This window comes from Poeciliopsis prolifica, unplaced genomic scaffold (genome assembly GCF_027474105.1).
Source record: "Poeciliopsis prolifica strain line A6 unplaced genomic scaffold, Auburn_PproV2 SCAFFOLD004, whole genome shotgun sequence".
NCBI lineage: Eukaryota > Metazoa > Chordata > Actinopteri > Cyprinodontiformes > Poeciliidae > Poeciliopsis > Poeciliopsis prolifica.
In genome coordinates this window covers 1797608-1817741 of record NW_026562379.1, presented here as the reverse complement: position 1 = coordinate 1817741, position 20134 = coordinate 1797608, and the positions used below count along the sequence as shown (strand labels likewise).

General features: G+C 38.5%; 1 protein-coding gene across 2 annotated transcripts in view; it reads right to left on the bottom strand.

Annotated features, from left to right (window-relative positions):
• The window catches only part of grik4 (glutamate receptor, ionotropic, kainate 4), a 323313-nt gene that overhangs the window by 40054 nt on the left and 263125 nt on the right, over nt 1-20134 (bottom strand). For both annotated transcript variants that reach the window (XM_055028391.1, XM_055028392.1), the window contains exon 12: nt 1725-1832. In XM_055028391.1, the coding sequence (XP_054884366.1) occupies nt 1725-1832 (108 nt within the window). The remainder of the gene's footprint in view (nt 1-1724; nt 1833-20134) is intronic.

Sequence of the window (20134 nt, the reverse complement as noted above, 5' to 3'; positions counted from 1 at the left end):
CCACAGACTCGAATCTGGAAATTTTGAATTAGGGATGTAAATTCTTTAGAATGCATTTATTACAAGTACCATCTCAAAAAACTATCAAAAAGTTTCATCACAATGATGATACATTGCCTGGTATGAGATTCCTATAGGATAGTTACTGAATGAAATGGTCTTCCACTTGGCAACAAGTTATTTATCCCCAACTGATGCACTTCTCATTTCTTAAACAGCAACAACCTTGTTGTGGAAAAGATGTTAGTTTTTTTTTAAGAGGAGTCAAATTATTGGCATGGAAAGCAGAGAAAATGTATATGGAGACTGAAGAAAGTACTAAAATTGGGTTGAAAACTGCCCAAAATTGTTTTTTTAATCTGAAGCATAGTGGTGAACCATCATCTATGTGTTTACGGAAAAAAAACTGGATGACCATGATCACCACTTCAATGTTTGCAACTTTTTCTTTGGAGATGAGGCCACTTCAAATGAAACTAAACTATAGTGGGAAGCTGCTCTGTGGTGTGACAAAGAAAATCAAAACTTCAAACTTTTTGGGAAATCACAGATGTGGGAAAAACATGGACGTCCTCTAGGCGAAAGACGAGGGAGACCATCTGGCATGAAGTCAACAGTAAGAATCAGCGATGGAGCAAAAGTGTACAAGGTTTGCAAAGCTTTTACTTCAGTGAAGCTGCCACTAATGTTGAAATATTTACAGGTTTGAAAGCAACATATGCTGCAAGGTATGTAATGTATTTTCTTTTTTTTTCTCTCCAGATATCCTGAATGACAATACCAGGCAACATTTAACACATTTTACAACTGGAAAAATCCAGCAGTCACTGAAAACATTTTGTGCACTATAAAATAAAACGTCCAGATGAGGTAGCCTAGAGCTCTTCAGTTTTCACACAAAATATAAAATAAAATTGGGGGAAAAATTGCAGCAATCTCGGTTACAAATGGATCTGGAATGCATACTTACCAAAAAACAGCATGTAAGTGTCAGTATTTCATATGTTGTGTTTGTCATTTCAAACATAGGTACTGCAAATCGAATGTTTCTTATTTTGTTGATGTGTTTCATATTATCCAATTTTATTTTTGAAACGAGGTAATAAAAAGCTTAAGCTGTGCAGTAAAATTGGTAAACTCTTCTGGATTTCATCTTAAGGGGAATCATTTAAAAAATTGCAAGAACTTGTAAAAACGCTATAATAAGTGAAGTTCCTGTTTGATGTGCATTGTTGTGTGAAGCTGATTGAAAATACTTTCAATGGTAGTTTATATCCTTCTGTCTAGTGCAAGTCAGCTCATACCAAATGCAAAACAACTGCTGAAAATAAATTTTAGAAATTCATCCAATACCAAAGAAATAAACCGAAGAGAAACTGCATAAATATTAAACACGGGATGTAATGTCAAAGAGACAGAGACACAAAGCGATTTCCAACAAAGGCTGAAGATGGTTGACGTGGTAAATTATTAGCTTCTGCCGACACACTGTGATATAGCCTCATCTAAGGTACTCGAGTTACAAACAATAGAGCAGCCACAGTTCCTCTGATCCCAGGAGGGCTGAGTTTGGATCTGAAAACACAAAATGGGTTTTTGATATGGTAATATTCTGTCGACAGCAGGATGTCAGCCACATGCAGAACAGCCAGGGACTTGGGCAAACAGAAAAGACACGAACAACCGATACATGTGTGTCACTGCCCAGGCATAGCGGGCCTTACCAGTATTGTTGTGATCGTAAGAGTTGTGTTGAAGAGTGTGTCTGTCACGTTGATTGATGGAAGAGTTCTCTCCATGGACAGTCCATCTTCAGAGTGCCACAGGCCGATCTACAAACCAACACACACACACACACAAACGCACGCATACAAACAAAGAATCAGTCACCAAGTCCATCATCTGGGAAAGGCCAACAGAAACAATCTGTGCTTAATTTTCTCCCGTCTCACTATCAGAGAATCGGGGTGACCTTCAGATAAGGCGGGAGATCTCTGCGGTGTGAGGCGAGGCGTCGGGGAAACTCGGAAAGAAATGCCGGAGGAAATAAAAATAACGTGCTTGGCTCCTGGAGTCATGTGCACAGGGCATGTGTTCAATCAGAGGCAACAGAATGCATTCATTAAAGCAATTACCCGCAAATCCTGCAGTGCAACGCCAGACTCACAGCACAGCTCAAGTGGAACTTAACACCTCTACCTCACAGAGCGTCTTAACTCGCATCCCGGCTCTATCTGTCATTCATTTATGCAACTCAGGCTTATAAATCCAACACACTTTAGGCCATGCTGCTTTTATGTGTGTATATATATATATATATATATATATATATATATATATATATATATATATATATATATATATATATAAAAGATTTATTTAGTTAGATTTTACTTGATCTTTTCAAAGGTTTTAATTTTAAGAATAATTTTCCACACAAATCTGTTACCGATGTATTGATAGATAGATAGATGTCATTTCTGTACATGGTTTGTTTCCAACTATGCTGGATGCTTATGTAAAGTAGGGTGATTTAAAATTCACTTTTAAGTTTTGCAATAATTCATGCAATGAAGTGTTAAGGTTCTGTAAGCATTACATACCATAATTATTTATGCAGCTGATGCAGAAGTTCAGTATCTGTTGCTCGCACAGAAACTTTCATTTGAGTTGGCAAAATAGATACTCAAAGACAAACAAAAGATCAACAAAGCATTTAAACGTAATTTTTTGTCTTTTGGTTTTGTGGAATAGTTTTATCTCCAGTCAAAATTTAAAATGTAAAGACTATTTTCAAACTTTGTGAAATGCAATACTCCTCACTCTGCGAGCACAAAGATAACTGTGGAAGTTATTGCCATAAAAAATGCAACACTTTCAAGACATAACAAATCATATTGTCTGTAATCTTCCAACAATTTGAAAAAATAATCACTTTTCTCTCTGCTTTTTATAGTTAAAAAGAAAACATTTATTGTAATAATCAACGCTAGAAGTTTATGAATAAGTGAAGATAATGGACATAAAATATGTCATCTAATTTAGACTTGAAGACGGTTTCAGTTACTCTGACTGCTTCCCCTTTTATAGGCTTAGAAAGTTTCAGTGTCTGGAGTCGGGACAGAGAGGCTGTTAAACCACCAATGATTGAAGTGTTATTAAAAAAACATGGTCATGGTTTGTTTCACGGCTAAACTGCTGAAAGTGCCAAGAGACTTCGGCCCATTCATGTTGATCCGCGTTGGATTTGGACGCCATTTAACCACTTTTCCAAAACTGATGACGAATTTTGATGTGAGCGATATCAAAAGGAGAAGAGGGGGGGAAAAAAAGCAGAGACAGCTCCCAGAATCAAAGATTTCCTTTGAGAGAGCATGATCAAAAAGATCCTGCCTTCCATTTCCTGTGGTGCACCCATTGGGAGGGAAAAAGACAGCACCTTGCTCACACAAACAGACTACACTGCTCCTCAAACACTTTGCACACCCTGCCACTGATTGCCTCAAGAGGCAAAGAGAAAGAAGGACAGAGAAAGAGAGGGAGAGGGAAGGAGAGAGAAAATTTGAGCATATACCGCAGTATGGTCAAAAAAGCCGGCAGTGAAATATGCCGTTCCACAATCAGTGTACACAATCAGCTGCCAGAGCTTGCGGAGGTGGCGGGAGGTGGGGAGTCTTTAGCTTGGCTTGGCACAGCAGGTGACATGAAAGTCTGATCATGAGGGTGACTGAGAGGCTAATGGGATGAGGAGGCACCTCGACTCCAGCCAGAGACGAGTGGGTGGAGAGTCAGAGCGATGAGGGAGAGAGAGCTGACCCCATGGTAGCCTGCTTGTCACCCTTGTTCGAGATGCACATTAATAAGAGATCTAATGTTCTTCAGAGGCTTCAGCGAACAGAAGTTATTTCCCTAAGACTGAAAACTTTTCATACTTTAACCATTACTTGAATCAAAGCATCATGCAAAAGCAGTGGTTCATATTCTGAAAAAAACTTTTTACCTTTTGACTCATCAAGACCTCAAATTTAAAGAGGTGGAACAGCGTAAAATTTTAATTCAAGATTTAGTTTAATATTTAGATTCAGCTTTATTTGTGTCCCCACAAGACAATTACATATTACAGCAAAAGAAGACGTGAAAAATAAGAGACATACAATTAAAAGTCAAAAATGATAGGAAAACACAGAGTGCTGAAAGAACATGAGCAGCAGCCTGGTCAAGGAAGAGAAAATGCTAACAGCATGTATTCAAAGGTTCTCCTGTTATTACAGCTGCAAATCTATCAGCTTTTCACATCTCAAGACTAAATTTGTTCCTCCATTTTTTCTTTTGCAAGACAGCAGAACATCAGTCCAGTTGGATGAAAAACATCTATGCACAACACATTTTATGTTGTGCCACAAATTATTGCTTTGGGTTGAAGTCTGGACTTTGACTGGGCTGATCTAATGAACAATGAAGCTTTCATTTGGCCATTTGTCGTAGCTCCCACAAAATTTCCTCTACTCTTCCGACACCATGATAATCTATAGCCGTGTCTTCAGGTGGATGAAAGGCACTAATTGGGATACAGAATATTTTTCAAGTCAGTGGAAACAAGGAATCAAAGTTTGTTTTGATTATTAAAGAAGATGCTTCAGTCACCTTCTTTCTACTTCGAGGGGCGACAGTGGAGGAGGAGGTGGGAGTTTGTCCGGTAAACTGTGACTGCAATGTGTGAATGAATGAAAATGCTTTGCTAGATATAGTGCTACACAGGTACAGGCCATTTACCACTCCACCTGTTTAATGTATAGGGTTGTAGCAAACCGCAAACAGAAACTTTTATTGGTTTTCTTTCAATAGTTTTCTATTTATGACCAATAACACATATCTCTTCTGAGTCTTTTTCCTGCCTGAACTTGGGATTGCAGCTCCTCTAGAGGTACCATGGCCCTCTTGGCTGTTTCTCTGATTAATACTGTCCTTGCACATCCTGTCAGTTTGGTTGAACCGCCACCTGTTGGTGACTTTTTGAAGTCCCCATGCTCCTCATTTTGAGATGATGGATGAAACAGACTCTATCAAGAGTTCTTTGTTGAACAGCAAAGGAGAACTCTATTTTGATTACTTCACTGGTTAATTGGTTGCACTGGATTTTATTTATTATTATCAGATTAAAGGTGGGTCAGTATGTCCTTTAGATCTTTATTTTTAAAAGCACTTAAGCAACATGAACCCTTTTCCCTCACTGAAGATGGTGCTGGCAAAAAGTTTATGGAGCGGTAACACTTTTTGCATCTTTGTGCTGAGGCATCTTGTTGTTTATGAATCAAAAAGCAATAAAGTATGAGGATAATCGCTACATATTGGAGCACAAATATGATGAAAGGATGACAGCAAGTAGTCTAAAAGCTGAACTGACAAACTATAAAACGCTAATTAAGCTGATGAAACATTTGTCAGTGAGCTACACAGTCTGCCATTAATCAAACGGCTCAGATAAAACATCTGTAATCTTCTGTCATTGTCTTTGAAGCACACTCAGCAGTAATGGTGCAGACTGTGTAACTTGTAACGTGAAGCGAATTCTAGTGTGTCACATCAATCTTGGTGAGGCAGAAACAACAAAACCGTCCCATAAAACAAAGGTTATTACAATCACAGCTCCAGCAGAGGCTCTATTTGACTCCTGCTTCTGTCACACAGAGAGGAAGCTGCGTATTTTCAAACAGAAAGCCGTTTTCACCGTGGTGTCAAACGCTGCAGCTGAGTAAAAGCCCGTAGTGTCTCTGACGCAAGCGACAGACGCTCAAAGAGAGCGGGCGAGAAGGTTGGTGGAGGTGAGTTGGTTTGGGTTGGCGCATGATTAGTGCTTTTCCATTCAATCGATGCACATACTGCGTCACTAAGCTGCATCAGTAGGAACATTTATATCATAGCAGAATCAGTCTGTGTCAGTTTGTCAATGCCAGGTTTAAATACGGAGGCATGTGACAGGAAGCTTTCCAAGCAGCTGTGTTGACTTTGCTATCATATACCAGATGTTTTTTTTTTTTCCAAGGCAACTCATGAAAAAGACTCAAAAAATATATTTTCAATCTGTATTCAGATAAGAGACCTTGGCAGATCATTAAGAGATAAATATTTTAAAGGAGTAAAAGTAGAACATGTTCATACTTGCAAAGTAGATATAAATTGGATATTTGATAGCATTATGATAATGGGTATTAGTGTTCTTAGTTTCAAATTTAAGAAATTGATCCTCCTGCTCTGATAAAGCTGAACATCATGTTCCACTGCTGTGGAGGTAAAATAAAGTCCAGCCTGACTAATGCACAGGAAAGACACAATCAGGAGCGCCAAAGAGAGGCTTACGTCTGCAGATCTGAAACCAAAGAGCCAAACTAAAGAGTTCGAATCCCTTCAGCCTCTCACATTTTGTTACCTTCGAATCAAAAATCGAATTGCAGTATATTCAGAGTTTGTGTGAGAAAGCACATGGTTTTCAAAACCTTTAACAAATACAAATCTGCAGAGTAGGATTTTATTCAGCCTTTGGTATAATCCAGTATACCAAAAGCTGGTATACTGGATTATACCAAAGGGCAAAAGTCATGCTTTAGACGGTCCTGAATCACATAAGTAGCTCAAAGATTTATTTCCAAGCAAGGTAACATGAAGGAAGAAATACAGGCATTTCAATCAGCTATTCTTGGTAAAAGGAAACATCTAAAACTTACAGGGCTCTGGCCCCTTGAGGACTGGAGCTGGACATACCTGCTATAAAACTAACTGGTTTCAGAAGACACTTCACTAGAAAGAGACTGTTAGCAAATTGGTGCCAGTTTGTCATAATTCATGTAGAAGAAAGTGCTCTGGTCAGATGAAACTTTTTAAACTACATGGAAGCACAATGTGAACGAAACTACTGCTGACCCCAATGGAAAAAATGGGAATGGTAGCATTGATATGTTCTCCAGTTGTGCAAAATTAGTAGACAAAATCACTCATTTTGGCATTAGAGCATTTAGTGATTGAAATATAAGGGATATTAAGACTTTTAAAAGGGATGGTAGCCAAAATTTTGCATGATAGGCTGGTATTTCACTGTACATGCTATTAAAGATGCTAGAGCAGCACACTAATATGATAACATTCACCATAACTGAACATAACATAAAATAATATCACCTGCAAGGAAAACTCATTGCTTTTGGTTCTAGAAAAATGGAAGAAATCTGTTTCAAAAACTTATTTTATAGAAATGATCAGAAAATAGACACAAAATTAACTGTTTAATAGGTTTCAAAAACCTAATAGAGCAGCCACAAAAAACAAGAAAAAACTGCAAAATTACTGAATATCCTGTGTAAGTGCGCCATGTTTACAGCAAAATTAAAGGTTGCTAAAGGTTGTCACTCCCCAGATCCAAAACCACATTTAAAAATGAGGCTGTTATCTAAACAAGACAAACATGCCTGCCTTGATCGGACATAAAAACCACAATTAAGCTTAAGATGCATAAACTAGCTATTGTGGTGTCAAAAAAAGATTGATGTTTGGCTTCTCATAAGCCCTTTTATTTGTTTTTATATGTTCAATGTGGCTAGAAAGTCTCCATTTCAGCAAATGTGCTCATTCATTTGAAAGCTGAGGTTGACAACATGGTATTAAGTGATGCCTTAGGACTGAGAACATAACTTACCACTAAACAAAATGCTTAAACTTTAGAATCTCTAAAAAAAAGTGTCATCTTCAGCAGTGAAAAGACGATCACTGTGCATTGAGGAGTCTAATTCAGACCAGAGTTTGGAACTATTTGGTCTCCAGAGAACAGACTTAGTGAGAGGGGGAAAAAAAAGCGGAGGAGCAAAACCAAAAGAAAAGAGCAGCAAATGAATGTGAGACGAATGTCAGTCACGCAACTGAGTAGGTGTGGTGAGGCTGGCAAATGCAAAGCAAATCATTGACAAACTATCAGTCAGGCAAATAGACAGAACATAGGGTGGAGAGAACCAAAGAAAACAGCAGAACAAAAAGAGAAAGCTTAATGCAGATGAGAAATATGTTCAAGGAACAGAAAGACGCAGCAAGTGAGACAGAGAGAGACAACAAGTGGAACGGTGCGCCCTGTGAGGGATTACCCCGGGTTCATTCTGCAACCGGAATTACAGCATGTGGAAAAGATTAAGGCGGTTGACCACTGAAGCGTCAGGATTGGCTGATTCCCCCCCCACGTCTGTCAGAAAAACGTTGTATCCAATATGGTGTAGCAGCATTGTACTGTGACAGGCGCATCCATCATACGTGGGGAAAGCAACAGCTACCATTATCGAGTATAATGTCACATAGCCCACTTACACTGAAGCCAAGGCATTCAGGTGTCACAGGGACGTAAATGAGTTCGAGTCGAGACGGAAAATATGCGGCTGCTTAACGCTTGGATGGCCGCTGTCTGTGCAGCTAAAGTAAAGTACCCTCGCAAGCCTCTGAGGAAAAACGTTTGCTTGTATCATGGCGGCCTCATGGTTTCTGTGTGTGAAGACAACGTGCGGCAGCTACCACCAGTTTAATGAGCATCTAACCAAGAAAAACAGGGACACTTACTTTCCCTCAAAGTGAGCACATTTTTTGAGTGAACCACAGTGTGTATGCAGCCGTTACGTACATTTTCTCTGCGGAGCAGTGAGTGGGATAAAGGGCTAACTTTTTAGAAGAAATGCTCTCTGCTGTGACTCATCACCAGCAGCGATGAGACTAATCAGGGTGACGCGGTAGGGAAACTTCAGGAGCTACACAAACAGAAAAGGCCGTCCATTACAGAGAGAGGACTGAGGAGAGCACATAGTCGTGACTCTGTTGCCAACGAACAGAAAGAAACTCCAGAGGTTGTAATTCAAGGGGTGGTCAAGAGCGTCCCCATTCCACTCTATGTAACCTCGCTAAATTATCTGACTGCTCCTTGAACCAGCAGCAATAAATACATGTTTCCCTTAACTCTCGCTTTCTCATCTGTCATTAAATGAGACCAACTTTCTTTAAACTCTCTTTAGGCCCTTGCTTTTATTTTAGATCTGGGTTATATGGCGTTGGGATTCAGTTGACAAGCTTAATGTCTAGTCGGTGTGTAAAGCATGAATTCCTCTTGGTTTTAGTAGTTTTTAGTATGTTTTTTTGTTTTGGTTGTCATTCTTCTGATTCCTGTTTTTTCTGCTGCTTGAAATCCCTCCCTCTCCATCTCCATATGCTCTCTGGGTCATTTTCAGATCCTATTATTGCCATCTCCTTGTGCCCTGGAAATGACACAAGGAGATGGGATTCCCTGTGATTTTTCCTCTTTGTGTTATGTCCACCTTTAACAAAGTTAAATATCCACTTTGAAATGAACTTGCCTGCCTTCTGCCTAAATTTCGGTCCCAATAAAAGCATAATAGTACTTTGTCACAATAATACACAGATCGATATTACAACAACATATCTGTGATGTGTGAAACTCTAATAACAAGGCAAGTAAGTTTGATCATTACTTGACATCCTGGTGAACAATGGTGTTCGTTGATGCCTGTCATGAAACATCAGCTCTGAGTTGAGGGAAAGGTCTTCTGGCTTGCAGAGGAACATTTCAAAGCGGTGCTTCAAGCGTTGCATTCCCAGCAGAAAACATGATAAACAATGGGTGCCCTGGCAGTAACAGTCCCCGCTCAACACTTGCACAGAGATGGAATGTGTGGGGCAAATAGTTTCTGAAAACAAGGCTTCATAATCAGCTCGATTCGGACCAGTGTGTGTGACCGCACACTCAGAACACCGAGAGCAACGAAGCTGCTCTCAGAATAGTATTACAAGGATTGTGTGTTTTAATGATCCCAGTCTATGTGCAAACAGGGACCCGTCGACTATGCAGAAGTCTTAATGATAAAAGACATTTAAAGTTGTGGAAGCAACAACAAACTCCTTCTAATTGCAGTTTTGCATGAGAGTGTTTCCTCATTTCTCCCTCCATCAAGTTGCTATTTGAAATCAGTCTGAACTCTTCCCCACCAAACACCAAAAGATGTTTGTAGAAATGTGCTCCTGTCATTTTTATAGGTTATTTTTATAGATAAATCATAATAACCATGAAACCATGTTCCAAATTATAATGCAAATTGGATTTAAGTGTCATAAACATAATATTTTTTGCTGTGCTATTAATTTTGTAGATTGTATTGTGTATCAAGGTTCTTTGAATCACTATAATTAATGTCAGAGAGCTGGTTGATGTGTTGGTCTGGTGAGCTCAATAAAAGTAAATCTACTTAAGAAGGATGTTCCACATTATTAAGCAGGCCACAGGTTTCAAGCAATATGGGAAAGAGAAAGAATCTCTGCTGATGAAGATTATCAGACAGTGTAGTGTCAAATAACAAGGTATGAAAACATTTAACAAAAACTGAAGCGTTATCGTACTGTGAAGAGATTTGTGGCTGATTCAGAACAAAGATGGGTTTGTACAGATAAAGGCATAATGAGGAAGGTTTCTGTTAGACAAATTCATCGGATTAAGAGCAGCTGTTAAAATACCCTTACAAAACAGCTAACAGTGATTTGAAGTTCTCACGGGGAGCTTTGTTCAGTAAAATTTAAATTATACTGTAATAGTTCATGACTTAAAAATTATACTGACCATCATTTGCATTGACCATTTAAGAAAATCTGAGAAAATATCATTTGGAAGATAAAATAATAATTTGGAAAACGGCGTAAAGAAGAAGCCTCAGTGTTGTACAAATGGTATACAAAACAATTAGAAAACATGGTAATTTCATGAAATTTTGCAAGACTGAAATGTTTTCTCGTCCATTTTAAGTCTGCAATTCAAAACTGATGCAGAATTTGTATTACTGGCAGCTTTTGGTGCTTCACTTGAATAACACACTCCTAAGATTTCAGAGTTGTGCTGCAGTAATATTCAATAAATTAGAATATTAAAAAGCTCAGTCAATCCACTAACTCGTGTTTGCAAGGTCAGGCCCACATCCACATAGACTGACATGAATTCTGATTTTCTGCTTACAACTAATGAAAAGCTAAATTTAAGATTAGAATTATCTTAAATTCATCAAAAAATATTAAATAATGATCAGAAATCAGAAATTTTTCAAATATGTGGTGACAACTAAAGGTAATAGTATTCATAATAAAAAAATAAATATATTTCCATGGGAATCTTTACATTTGTTTGTACAAGGGGTAAATCTGGGAGAAATCTTCCTCCCACCTGCAATTACTGAATTCATCTCTACATAGCTGTCGTAATTGAACCGACTCACATCTGCAGCATGTATATAAGAGTTTGTTTTGGGATCTCACCCAATTAACTACTTGGTCAATTAAAACTCTGTTTTTATCTCAGTTCTTAATTTGAACCTGATCTGGCATTTATACATTTATACCTGCTGCATTAAACAAATCAGAAGTCCACAGTGTTTTTGAGTGTTTTTGCACCGCTACTGTTTAATAAAGAATAAAGATGTCCAGCTGTAGCAGATGGATTCAGATCTGGCCAGGTTTTGCTTGTGTCAGGGAAGTTGGCTCGATCCGACTGTCCTCAGCAGCACAGATGGTAGTTTACATTTATACTACTGGCACATAAAAGAAATGCATATAAATCAGGTAAGATTTTCTCATTTTTGACTCTACTGGTAAAGACCAGTGATATTAGGCGCTCTCTCTGCCAATGGGATCCCTGCTCTCAATGGAAAAACAAAACATTAAAACATTGAGGTAAGTTATGAAGTGAATGCAACAATTAACAGATTTTCTCACTTCATCTGCTAGTGGTTGTTATGGTTCTTTTATTGAGCCGTTTTGAAATAATTGTAGCTATCAAACAGGAGGTCAAGACTAAAACTAAAATTCACAGGCTGATAATAAAGCTGCTGAGAAGTTATTACACAGGGTTATCTTTATAACCTCTGACCTGGCCTTACACATTCAGATAACAGTGGAAACAGAGAGACGTCAGATGTTGCCTCAGTTCTATTTTGCAGATTATTAACCGCAAAGGGATAAAAAGGTCTGCGCCTTTCAGGGCAGTTTTGTTTCTGTACCTAAGACTTAGAAAAAGGGTAAAAGAAAGTTAGGAACTCATTACACCTTTGTGCACTCATGGTAGCTATGACTTAGGCACAATGCTGCTTTGAAGACTTCAGCTGAACCTGATATTTTCTATTTAACTCAGTCACAGCTCTTGGATCTGCAGATTGCAAGTCAGTCGTGTAGAATGATGGGAAATCATTTAAAACGTTAGAAACATAAACAACACCAGCCTGTATTTCTGCTATCAGTTCTATATGAAGGAGGACTCCAAAGCTTCAAAACGCGAACGCGTCGAGGAACCATTGAGGGCTGCATTAGCAGAAACGTTTTTCTTCTTCTGGAGAGTTAGAGATGCAACAGGAGTTAGTTTTTGCTTCACCATAGCACTGAGCAACAGTTTACCAAAACTTTAAAACAATTAACTTATCACCCAACTGACCTGGCTAATAGCTAACGGCGTTGGCTAATCTAGAAAATTAACAAGAGAGTAATTGTGCAACACAAGTCACATATGACCCCAGCAAATGTTTTGTTAAGGTTGTTGTGATTTAAGATGAGTACTGCACATGAAATCGAAACATTGTATTTATTATTGGTAAATTTAAACTATCAATTGATCAGTAAATAGAAATTGCAGTTAAATAGAAAACACAAATATTTTTAGGAATTGTGCAAATTTTGGGAGAGCAGATAATGCCTAGAAATAGGAGCGAATGAAACAATGCCTATAGGGTTACAAATCCTCTTTGCTACTTCGACAGCTAAAGTATGGCGCCTGGCGAGTCTTAGAAGGCATTCGAGGGTGCACAGTGCTGACTGATAAAAACTAAGACTTAGAGGCAAACTTGTAGGCACAAAGGAACAGAGGCTCTCAGGCAGATACACATAAATTTGCATGTACATGGATATTACACACACTCACATGCACACGCGCACACACGCATGCAGCCAAGGAACACATTCACAGCCTCACCCAGCCTTGAAATCCTTTAAGACTGGGGGATCTGGCAAAACAGCTCATCCATTCTGCTTTTGATCTATTCCCCATCTCCAGCCTGCAAAGTGCAAAGCGAGAAAAACAAAAGAGGAGAGGGGACTGCTCGTCTCTGAGAGACCAAACAAAGGGGAAAATGAGACGCACAGAAAGGATACCGGTGCAGACTGTGGATGTGAGTCTGTGCTTTGACAGATTCAATCTGGATTTCAATATGCATTTGTAGATTCACCACAGGGGATATCTTTAGGAGGGCTGATGATTCGAAGGGACTGGATTGATCTCTTATTTGACTTGTTAAAGTTAAATACGCAAACCTGAGTGAAGGCGACAAGGCTCCTGTGACATCGTAACTCAGAGGAGCAGAAGAGGCAGTGAACGGACACATTTAATTTGTTTGGAGAACAGCTTAGTGTTTTCCAAACACGTGTCTGTGGTTTATGGCCAACTTTACTTTGGTTCAATTTGTGCAAAAGACATTGTTTCAGATGTCTTGTGGGCCTTTTAGATGCAACTTTGCAAACTTATGTTTTTTTGCCATACTAAAAAATTAGGTTTCCCAATAAGCCATACTGGTTTGGTTAGTGGTTCTTATGGCGTTTCACTGTCATTTTATGTTTATTTTGGCCAGAAAGCTCCATGTGGACTAGAAAAACTTGTGAATGATCTTTCTGTCTGTGGAATGATGAATTGAATTTTGTTTGAAAATGACTCCTAAAGCCAAATTGATCACCAACAACAATTGCTTCTCTGAGATCTACATTGATGACTTTCCCTACTGACACAAATCTAAAACTTTGCTAGTTTCAAAGATGTTGTCACAATTGCTAATGATTGATAAAAATCCATTGCATTTGATTGGCAGCAGCTAGCCGCAGTGCTCTCTCCAAGTAGGTTTTTTGCAGGCACACAAAAGTTTAGGAAATATTTAGGAACCAAAATAAAAAAGTTCAAGTTAAATCATTTAATCTGCAAAGTTGACAGTGATAGTAGCTGTTGCTCCCCTGCAGCAAATCCATGTTTATCTGCATTTCAGTCTGAGCGTAAATAAATACCAAGGCAGACATAATTAGTTCATAACGTCCACGCATGCACATACTAGACAGATCTTAAAAGAAAAAAAAAAACCTGGTCACGTTAGGCCAGACGCTCTAACCAGACATCAAATGCTCCATAGTGGATTGAATTTGCGGCTTGTGATCAGTCTTCATACATATTTGGGCAAATTAAATTAAAAAGAGATGAGAGGAAGTCTAATAAAAGTGACTGGAGTCTTTTGCTCGCAGACAAGTTGTGGTTATTTTTTTTCAGAATTCATAGCTTCTGTGACCTTCAGGGCTGTCTGCACCACTCAGGACATTTAGCTAATAACAGAGACAGCTATGCGTGCAGTAAACCAGCAGCGACAGAGACGTTCATAAACCAATCTACAGCTTTGTGCCCCACTGTTACAGACCTTAGAGAGAGGGCCCGAGGCTTTTAAACTCTGAATGCAACAGCCGCCGACATGAGATATTCCTGCTAAACAAGGTTGACATGGTGATATGATGGAAAAATAAAACCCATCTACAGGGAACACAGAGCATCAGAATCAACACAAAGTTTGATTCTGATCAGCCAGGACTGATCAGAAGTATAACAACAAAGAATGAATTTTCATTTTTTTTTTTTATTGTTATTATATTGAATTCGCACATTTAATTTGAGGGTCTGTGCACAATCTTCACAGCTTACAGTTCTCAGAAAAGTAGAGGAGCGCCTTCAGACCTCACAATATAATTACTGCGTGAAAATAAAAGGGAGAAAGTGTGTTTAATGGCTGATTTTCCAAACTTAACATGGTCTGACATGCTGCAAGCAACATGCCACAGTTCCAGCGGTTTGAAAAATGAACCACACACGCTTTAAAAAACAGGCAAGCGCGACCTGTGGAAATGACACACACACACACACACACACACCACGATGTTCAGCTCTGATGTGATTTTCTGTATTATTTTCTGGGATACAGATAAAGCGAATAGATGAACCAAAACTGAAATATGAAACTTCTTTCCAGCAAATTTGCAGCCCCTTATTGTGATCCACAAACGGGCTTTGCAACTTTTCAGGGACAATTTTATGCGTGATTCAAATAAAACAGTTGCACTGTATAGTGGAAAATAAAAACAATTTATGTCGTCACATATTCTTCTCCCCTGTAGGCAGGTAGATAACATTCCCTTACAAGAGGCCTGAGTATAGCTCAGACTCATCAACCCTTTGGATTCGTCCTTTTTTATGTGTGCAACAGTATGGGCTCTAGCAACTAAACATTTTCTTACACTAATATATTTCATATGCATATTTGTACAGTCATTTGTTGAGGAAAACCACCGAAAACAAATTTCTAAACCTGGCTGATTACTTTGAATAAATTACAATTACAATCATGAGTGTACTGTGAACTGACATGCATGTTGAGCTATAAACTATACATTTCCACCAACTCATTACTCTTTGTTTCTATAGGGAAAGTTTATAATCACCGATAAGACAATAGGGTCATGGTTGTATGAGCTCATTGTCAACAAAAAAATGCTGAAAATATCCTGCTGAAAGGTAAGTTTTTGGGTTTTATATCAAGTCAAATTTCAATTAATTCTGCAGCTTAACCAAGAATAATTTGAGCTGCTTTAAGCTGAATAGACACTTTCTTTTTACCCTGTGTGCAGATTGCATTTAATTAATCATGAAGGAAAAACATCCATCATGTTTAACTGTTGGAATGAGGCATCTTCCATTTTTCAAATACTTTGCTTGTTTCAGTCCAGATGTAACGGGGAAAAACATCTCCCACAAACTTCCATGTTCGTCTCATTAGTGCTCTAAAAGTCTTGGAGATCCTGAAAATATTTTTCAGTAAATGTGACTCCCTGGGTGTTTTTTTGGTCAGCAGGGGTTTTTGTCCTGGTTCTCTACCATGGAAGCCATTGTTGTTCAGTGTCTCGGAGAGAGGTCTGCAGATGGTTTTCTGACCTCCTTATCATTGCCCATTTGAAGTTATTTTTGCAAAATATGGCACATATTGGAAATGTCTGCAAATGTCTCATACTTCTGTAAATAATTGCCTGTCACTTTTGTTTCCTGGACTCCAAAAACCTTAGAAATGTCTTAACCCTTCCCAGACTGAAAGATATGACTTCTTATGTCACTCATGTACTCATATGCCACTCATCTGAGTGGCATGTTTCTTTTTTAGATTTGTTTTTATTCCACTAAGTATTATTACTATTTTTATTCTACTGCTCAGACATTTTGTGGCTCACGTCCCAAAATGTCTGTTTTGGGACATTTGGGACTGATGTTATTGTTTAATTATTGGTTTCTTAGGTACTAACCTATGTAATTAATAAGTTCATTGCCATTTTGTTTTCAATTTTTTTTTTATTTCTTTCATGATGCAATTTCATTACATAGCTGGTCAGTCACATGGTGACACATAGATGGACTAGACAGTCTAGCAAAACTAAGTAGCTAAACATAACTTTACTCCACATGAACCTATTTATTTAATCCTGCACAAAACACCATAATGACCACATTAAAGTCCAGTCCCAGAATATATCGCAGTTTATTTGCAGAGAAGTGTTCATCCTACCTTCAGCATAACATAACAGACAGAAGGAGTGTTGACTTCCACATAGAAATGGAGAGGTTCAAGTCAGACCCACTTTAGCAAAGTTATTTTTCTTTCCAGCATTAGAAGAGTGTGTCTTATTCCTTCCTGCTGTATCAAAGAGTCTGGATCCCTTCCAAGCAAGCACAGTAGTGGATGTACGAGCATATGTTTGCTCATTGCTTTGCTGATGTTAACACGTTCTGCCCTCCAGAAACACGGGAATCTTGTTTCAATTTTGATCGGACGTTTAGGACAATTTGGTGAAACTCAGACTTCTGTAGTTCATATCCAGATCTCAACAGTAATAACAGTCCCGAGACAGTTGTTAATGACTGAATTGGATTGGTTTCTGTGGTGCAACACATACTAACCTCACTGGAAGTGACTAGTAGCAGCTCGTGTATTTAAATCCAGTATGTCTATCAGACCTGGTTAAGACCTAATCATCTGTGCAGAAGCCCGAGGCAAAGAAAGAGATCAAGCCAAGCTGTGGCGTGCTGAGCTACATCACGCTTCTATATTAGGGAGAGGCTCAAGATCTTCTTGAATTTGTTAACCTGCTGAGTTCACACCTCACCTCACCTCCACTCCTCTCCTCCAACGTCCCTCCGACTCTCCTTCTTTGCTGTCTTTTTCATCTGTTCTCTCGTTGCAGCATACAAATTGACCTGAGTACATCTGCATCTACAGCGGCAGCTCGAGTAATGGTGTTCTCACAGACGGTTCGGGAGCAAAATGAAGGGGAGAGAGAGGAGGGGGGTGGGAGCACATTGCTGTAATAAAGGTAAGTTCTGTCCTGACAGGAAATAAATAAATCCAACAGAAAAGGCAGAGGAACTGAACGAGCACATTCACCCTTTAACTGGAGGAAGTCTTGTGTAAATAACATAGCTCAAATCATTTCATGCAAATTGAGGTGATGCCAATTTTCTGTTTGTGCATGTGTGTGTAAGTGTGTTCGCAACACTGAAAGGCAAAGCGCATGCTAGATATTCAGCAAATGCCGCATTTCTTTAGATAATAAAAGAAAGTCTTCTTTTGATGAGCTTTTCCACTTGACTTTTTCTCTGAACTTCCTGACACAACGTCACCTGGAAAGTAAACTTCGCCATGAATGCAATCTGACAACAAACATTTGGACGCTGAATCATGACAGTGAAAGCGACGCTTGGCCCACAGCAGTTTACTGGTCATTTCTTCACAAAAACTCAAGTTGCAGGTGCAAAAAGTGTAACAGCAAGAAACCAGAATTTTTCACAGCACAATACCTAGAACTAATTCATTGTTTAAAAGATTGTAAAATTTTTTTGAAGCCTCAACGATTGAAATTCTAATAAAAACGGGAGAGAATGCTGACTGTAGACCCTAAAACAGATTTTACTTATTCTAAATCATATCAAATTTTATATTGTACTAGCATCTACAATAACATGCCGCTCCCAACTGAAGCATCAGCGGCAATAATAGCCCCCTATCTTGTACAATAATAGATCCGTCACAGGGATCACAAGTTCCTTTACTCTGGGATTTTGAGAGTTCATCTCATATTAGAAATAAAATTACAATAATATAAAACCCCGTCCTTCATACTCTCCCCTCCCACAGGTGCTACGCAATATCTGTGTATCCTCCGGCTGTGAATCACATTCATGAGAGGTTCAGAAGTTAAGATATCCTTTCTTGCAGCAGTGCATAATGGCGCAACGCGAAGAGAATTGTGATGCGCCTTCCTCAGCGATTTGTTCACGTGTTCTCCAAAACCACCAGAAATACAAATGCAGCAGAACCTGAAGCTGAAAGTTTATGTCAAAACTCACTCTGCCAGAAAATGCGGAGAGATAACTTATTATAGTTGTGCATCAAGAAACTACTCATTAATAACAATACAGCATATGACCACAGCATGAGCTTTAAATATTAATATTATTAGCGATGCATCCATCTAGACCCGTCACAATAAACAATCAGTCAATTAATTGATGAGTAAATAAAAAACTTCAATCTTCATTTGCTTGATTTATAATTTTTCTCTTTTATTTCTCATTTTACCAGAAACTGAATGATAAAAGTCTTCAGTCTGGTGCTCTGGTCTCAACTATAACATTTTTTTGAAAAATAATTTTGCTCACAGAAACTTTATAATATATTTTATTTGTTGTTTCAGTTGTTTTCTTTATTTTTGGATGTTCCAAATGTCTTCCAGTTCCAGTGTTTGAATGTTAATTAGAATGTAAAGTTGATTGATCTTTGAGGATGTGTTCTTGCATTTTGTTTGCCATTACTGCTGTTACATTAGTTGAAAATGTTCAGCAGTGCTATTGTTTATTAAGTTCTGACAATTTATTGTCCAGAATTTTTTTTATTTTGACAGGCCTACACCCATCCGAGTTACACAATTGCTCCTTTTAAACAATAATTTTTTATTTTTTTTCCCCCGATTAAAGGCATCGATGCTAAGAACTTCCTGTGCAGCGTGTACCCCACGTCTTGCCCAATGACTATTGGAAATTGTCCCCCTCTTGCCCTCGCCCCCCTGCAATAAAAAGCCGATATAGACAATGAATGGAAGGAAAATGTCATCCTCTTATTTTCTGCTGCTCACGCAAATGGGTGCTATAACTTTTATACTTTTTTTAAATGCCTGAAGTTTCCCCATAAAAAATAACTGGGAACACCTTGCACTATTTCCCAGTACTCTCCGTCTTTAAAATGGGTCACAAGAGGCGAATGTGACTGGGTGGGATGAGCAGTTGCCCAGCAAATTTAAAGTTGTTGGTTCAATTCCAGCTTCCCCCTGCCACATATTGATGTGTTGCTGCGCAAGAGATGTAACCTCTAGTGGCCGATCAGTCTGTCAGTCATTGTGTGCACGTTTGTGAGTGCAATTGGGTGAATGTGGATGTGATGTAAAGTCAATATGACTAGAAAACACACTATAAATTTTGTCCAACCATCAATACACAAGATATGTTGCCTTTACAATTCAGCTGTTTTATAAATTTTACCACATTTTATAAAATCCACACTTTGACTCGATGCACGATAACATTTTGCTTGCAAACATTTCTTAGGCAAGTCATTAAAGTGGGTTACATCACCACCTCTTTTACATTGGAAACCTTTAGCCAATTTTACTCTTCATAAACAATTAATACATATTAAAACATTGGCATTTTTATTTCAGAATGCTAATACAAACTTGAAGCAGAGTTTATAGTTTTTTTAAAAATCCCTCCAGAGTACAGAAAACCCATACTCGGCTCCCAAAGGAAATTTTCTGATCAATTGTTGCAAAAAAGTCAAACCAAAGAATGATTTTGTGATCATGTCCCAGTGCTGTCAATCATGTTTGTGCATTCTCTTCTCATCCCCTTCACTGTGCTCCACACTGTTCTCCGCAACAGTTTGTCATGAGC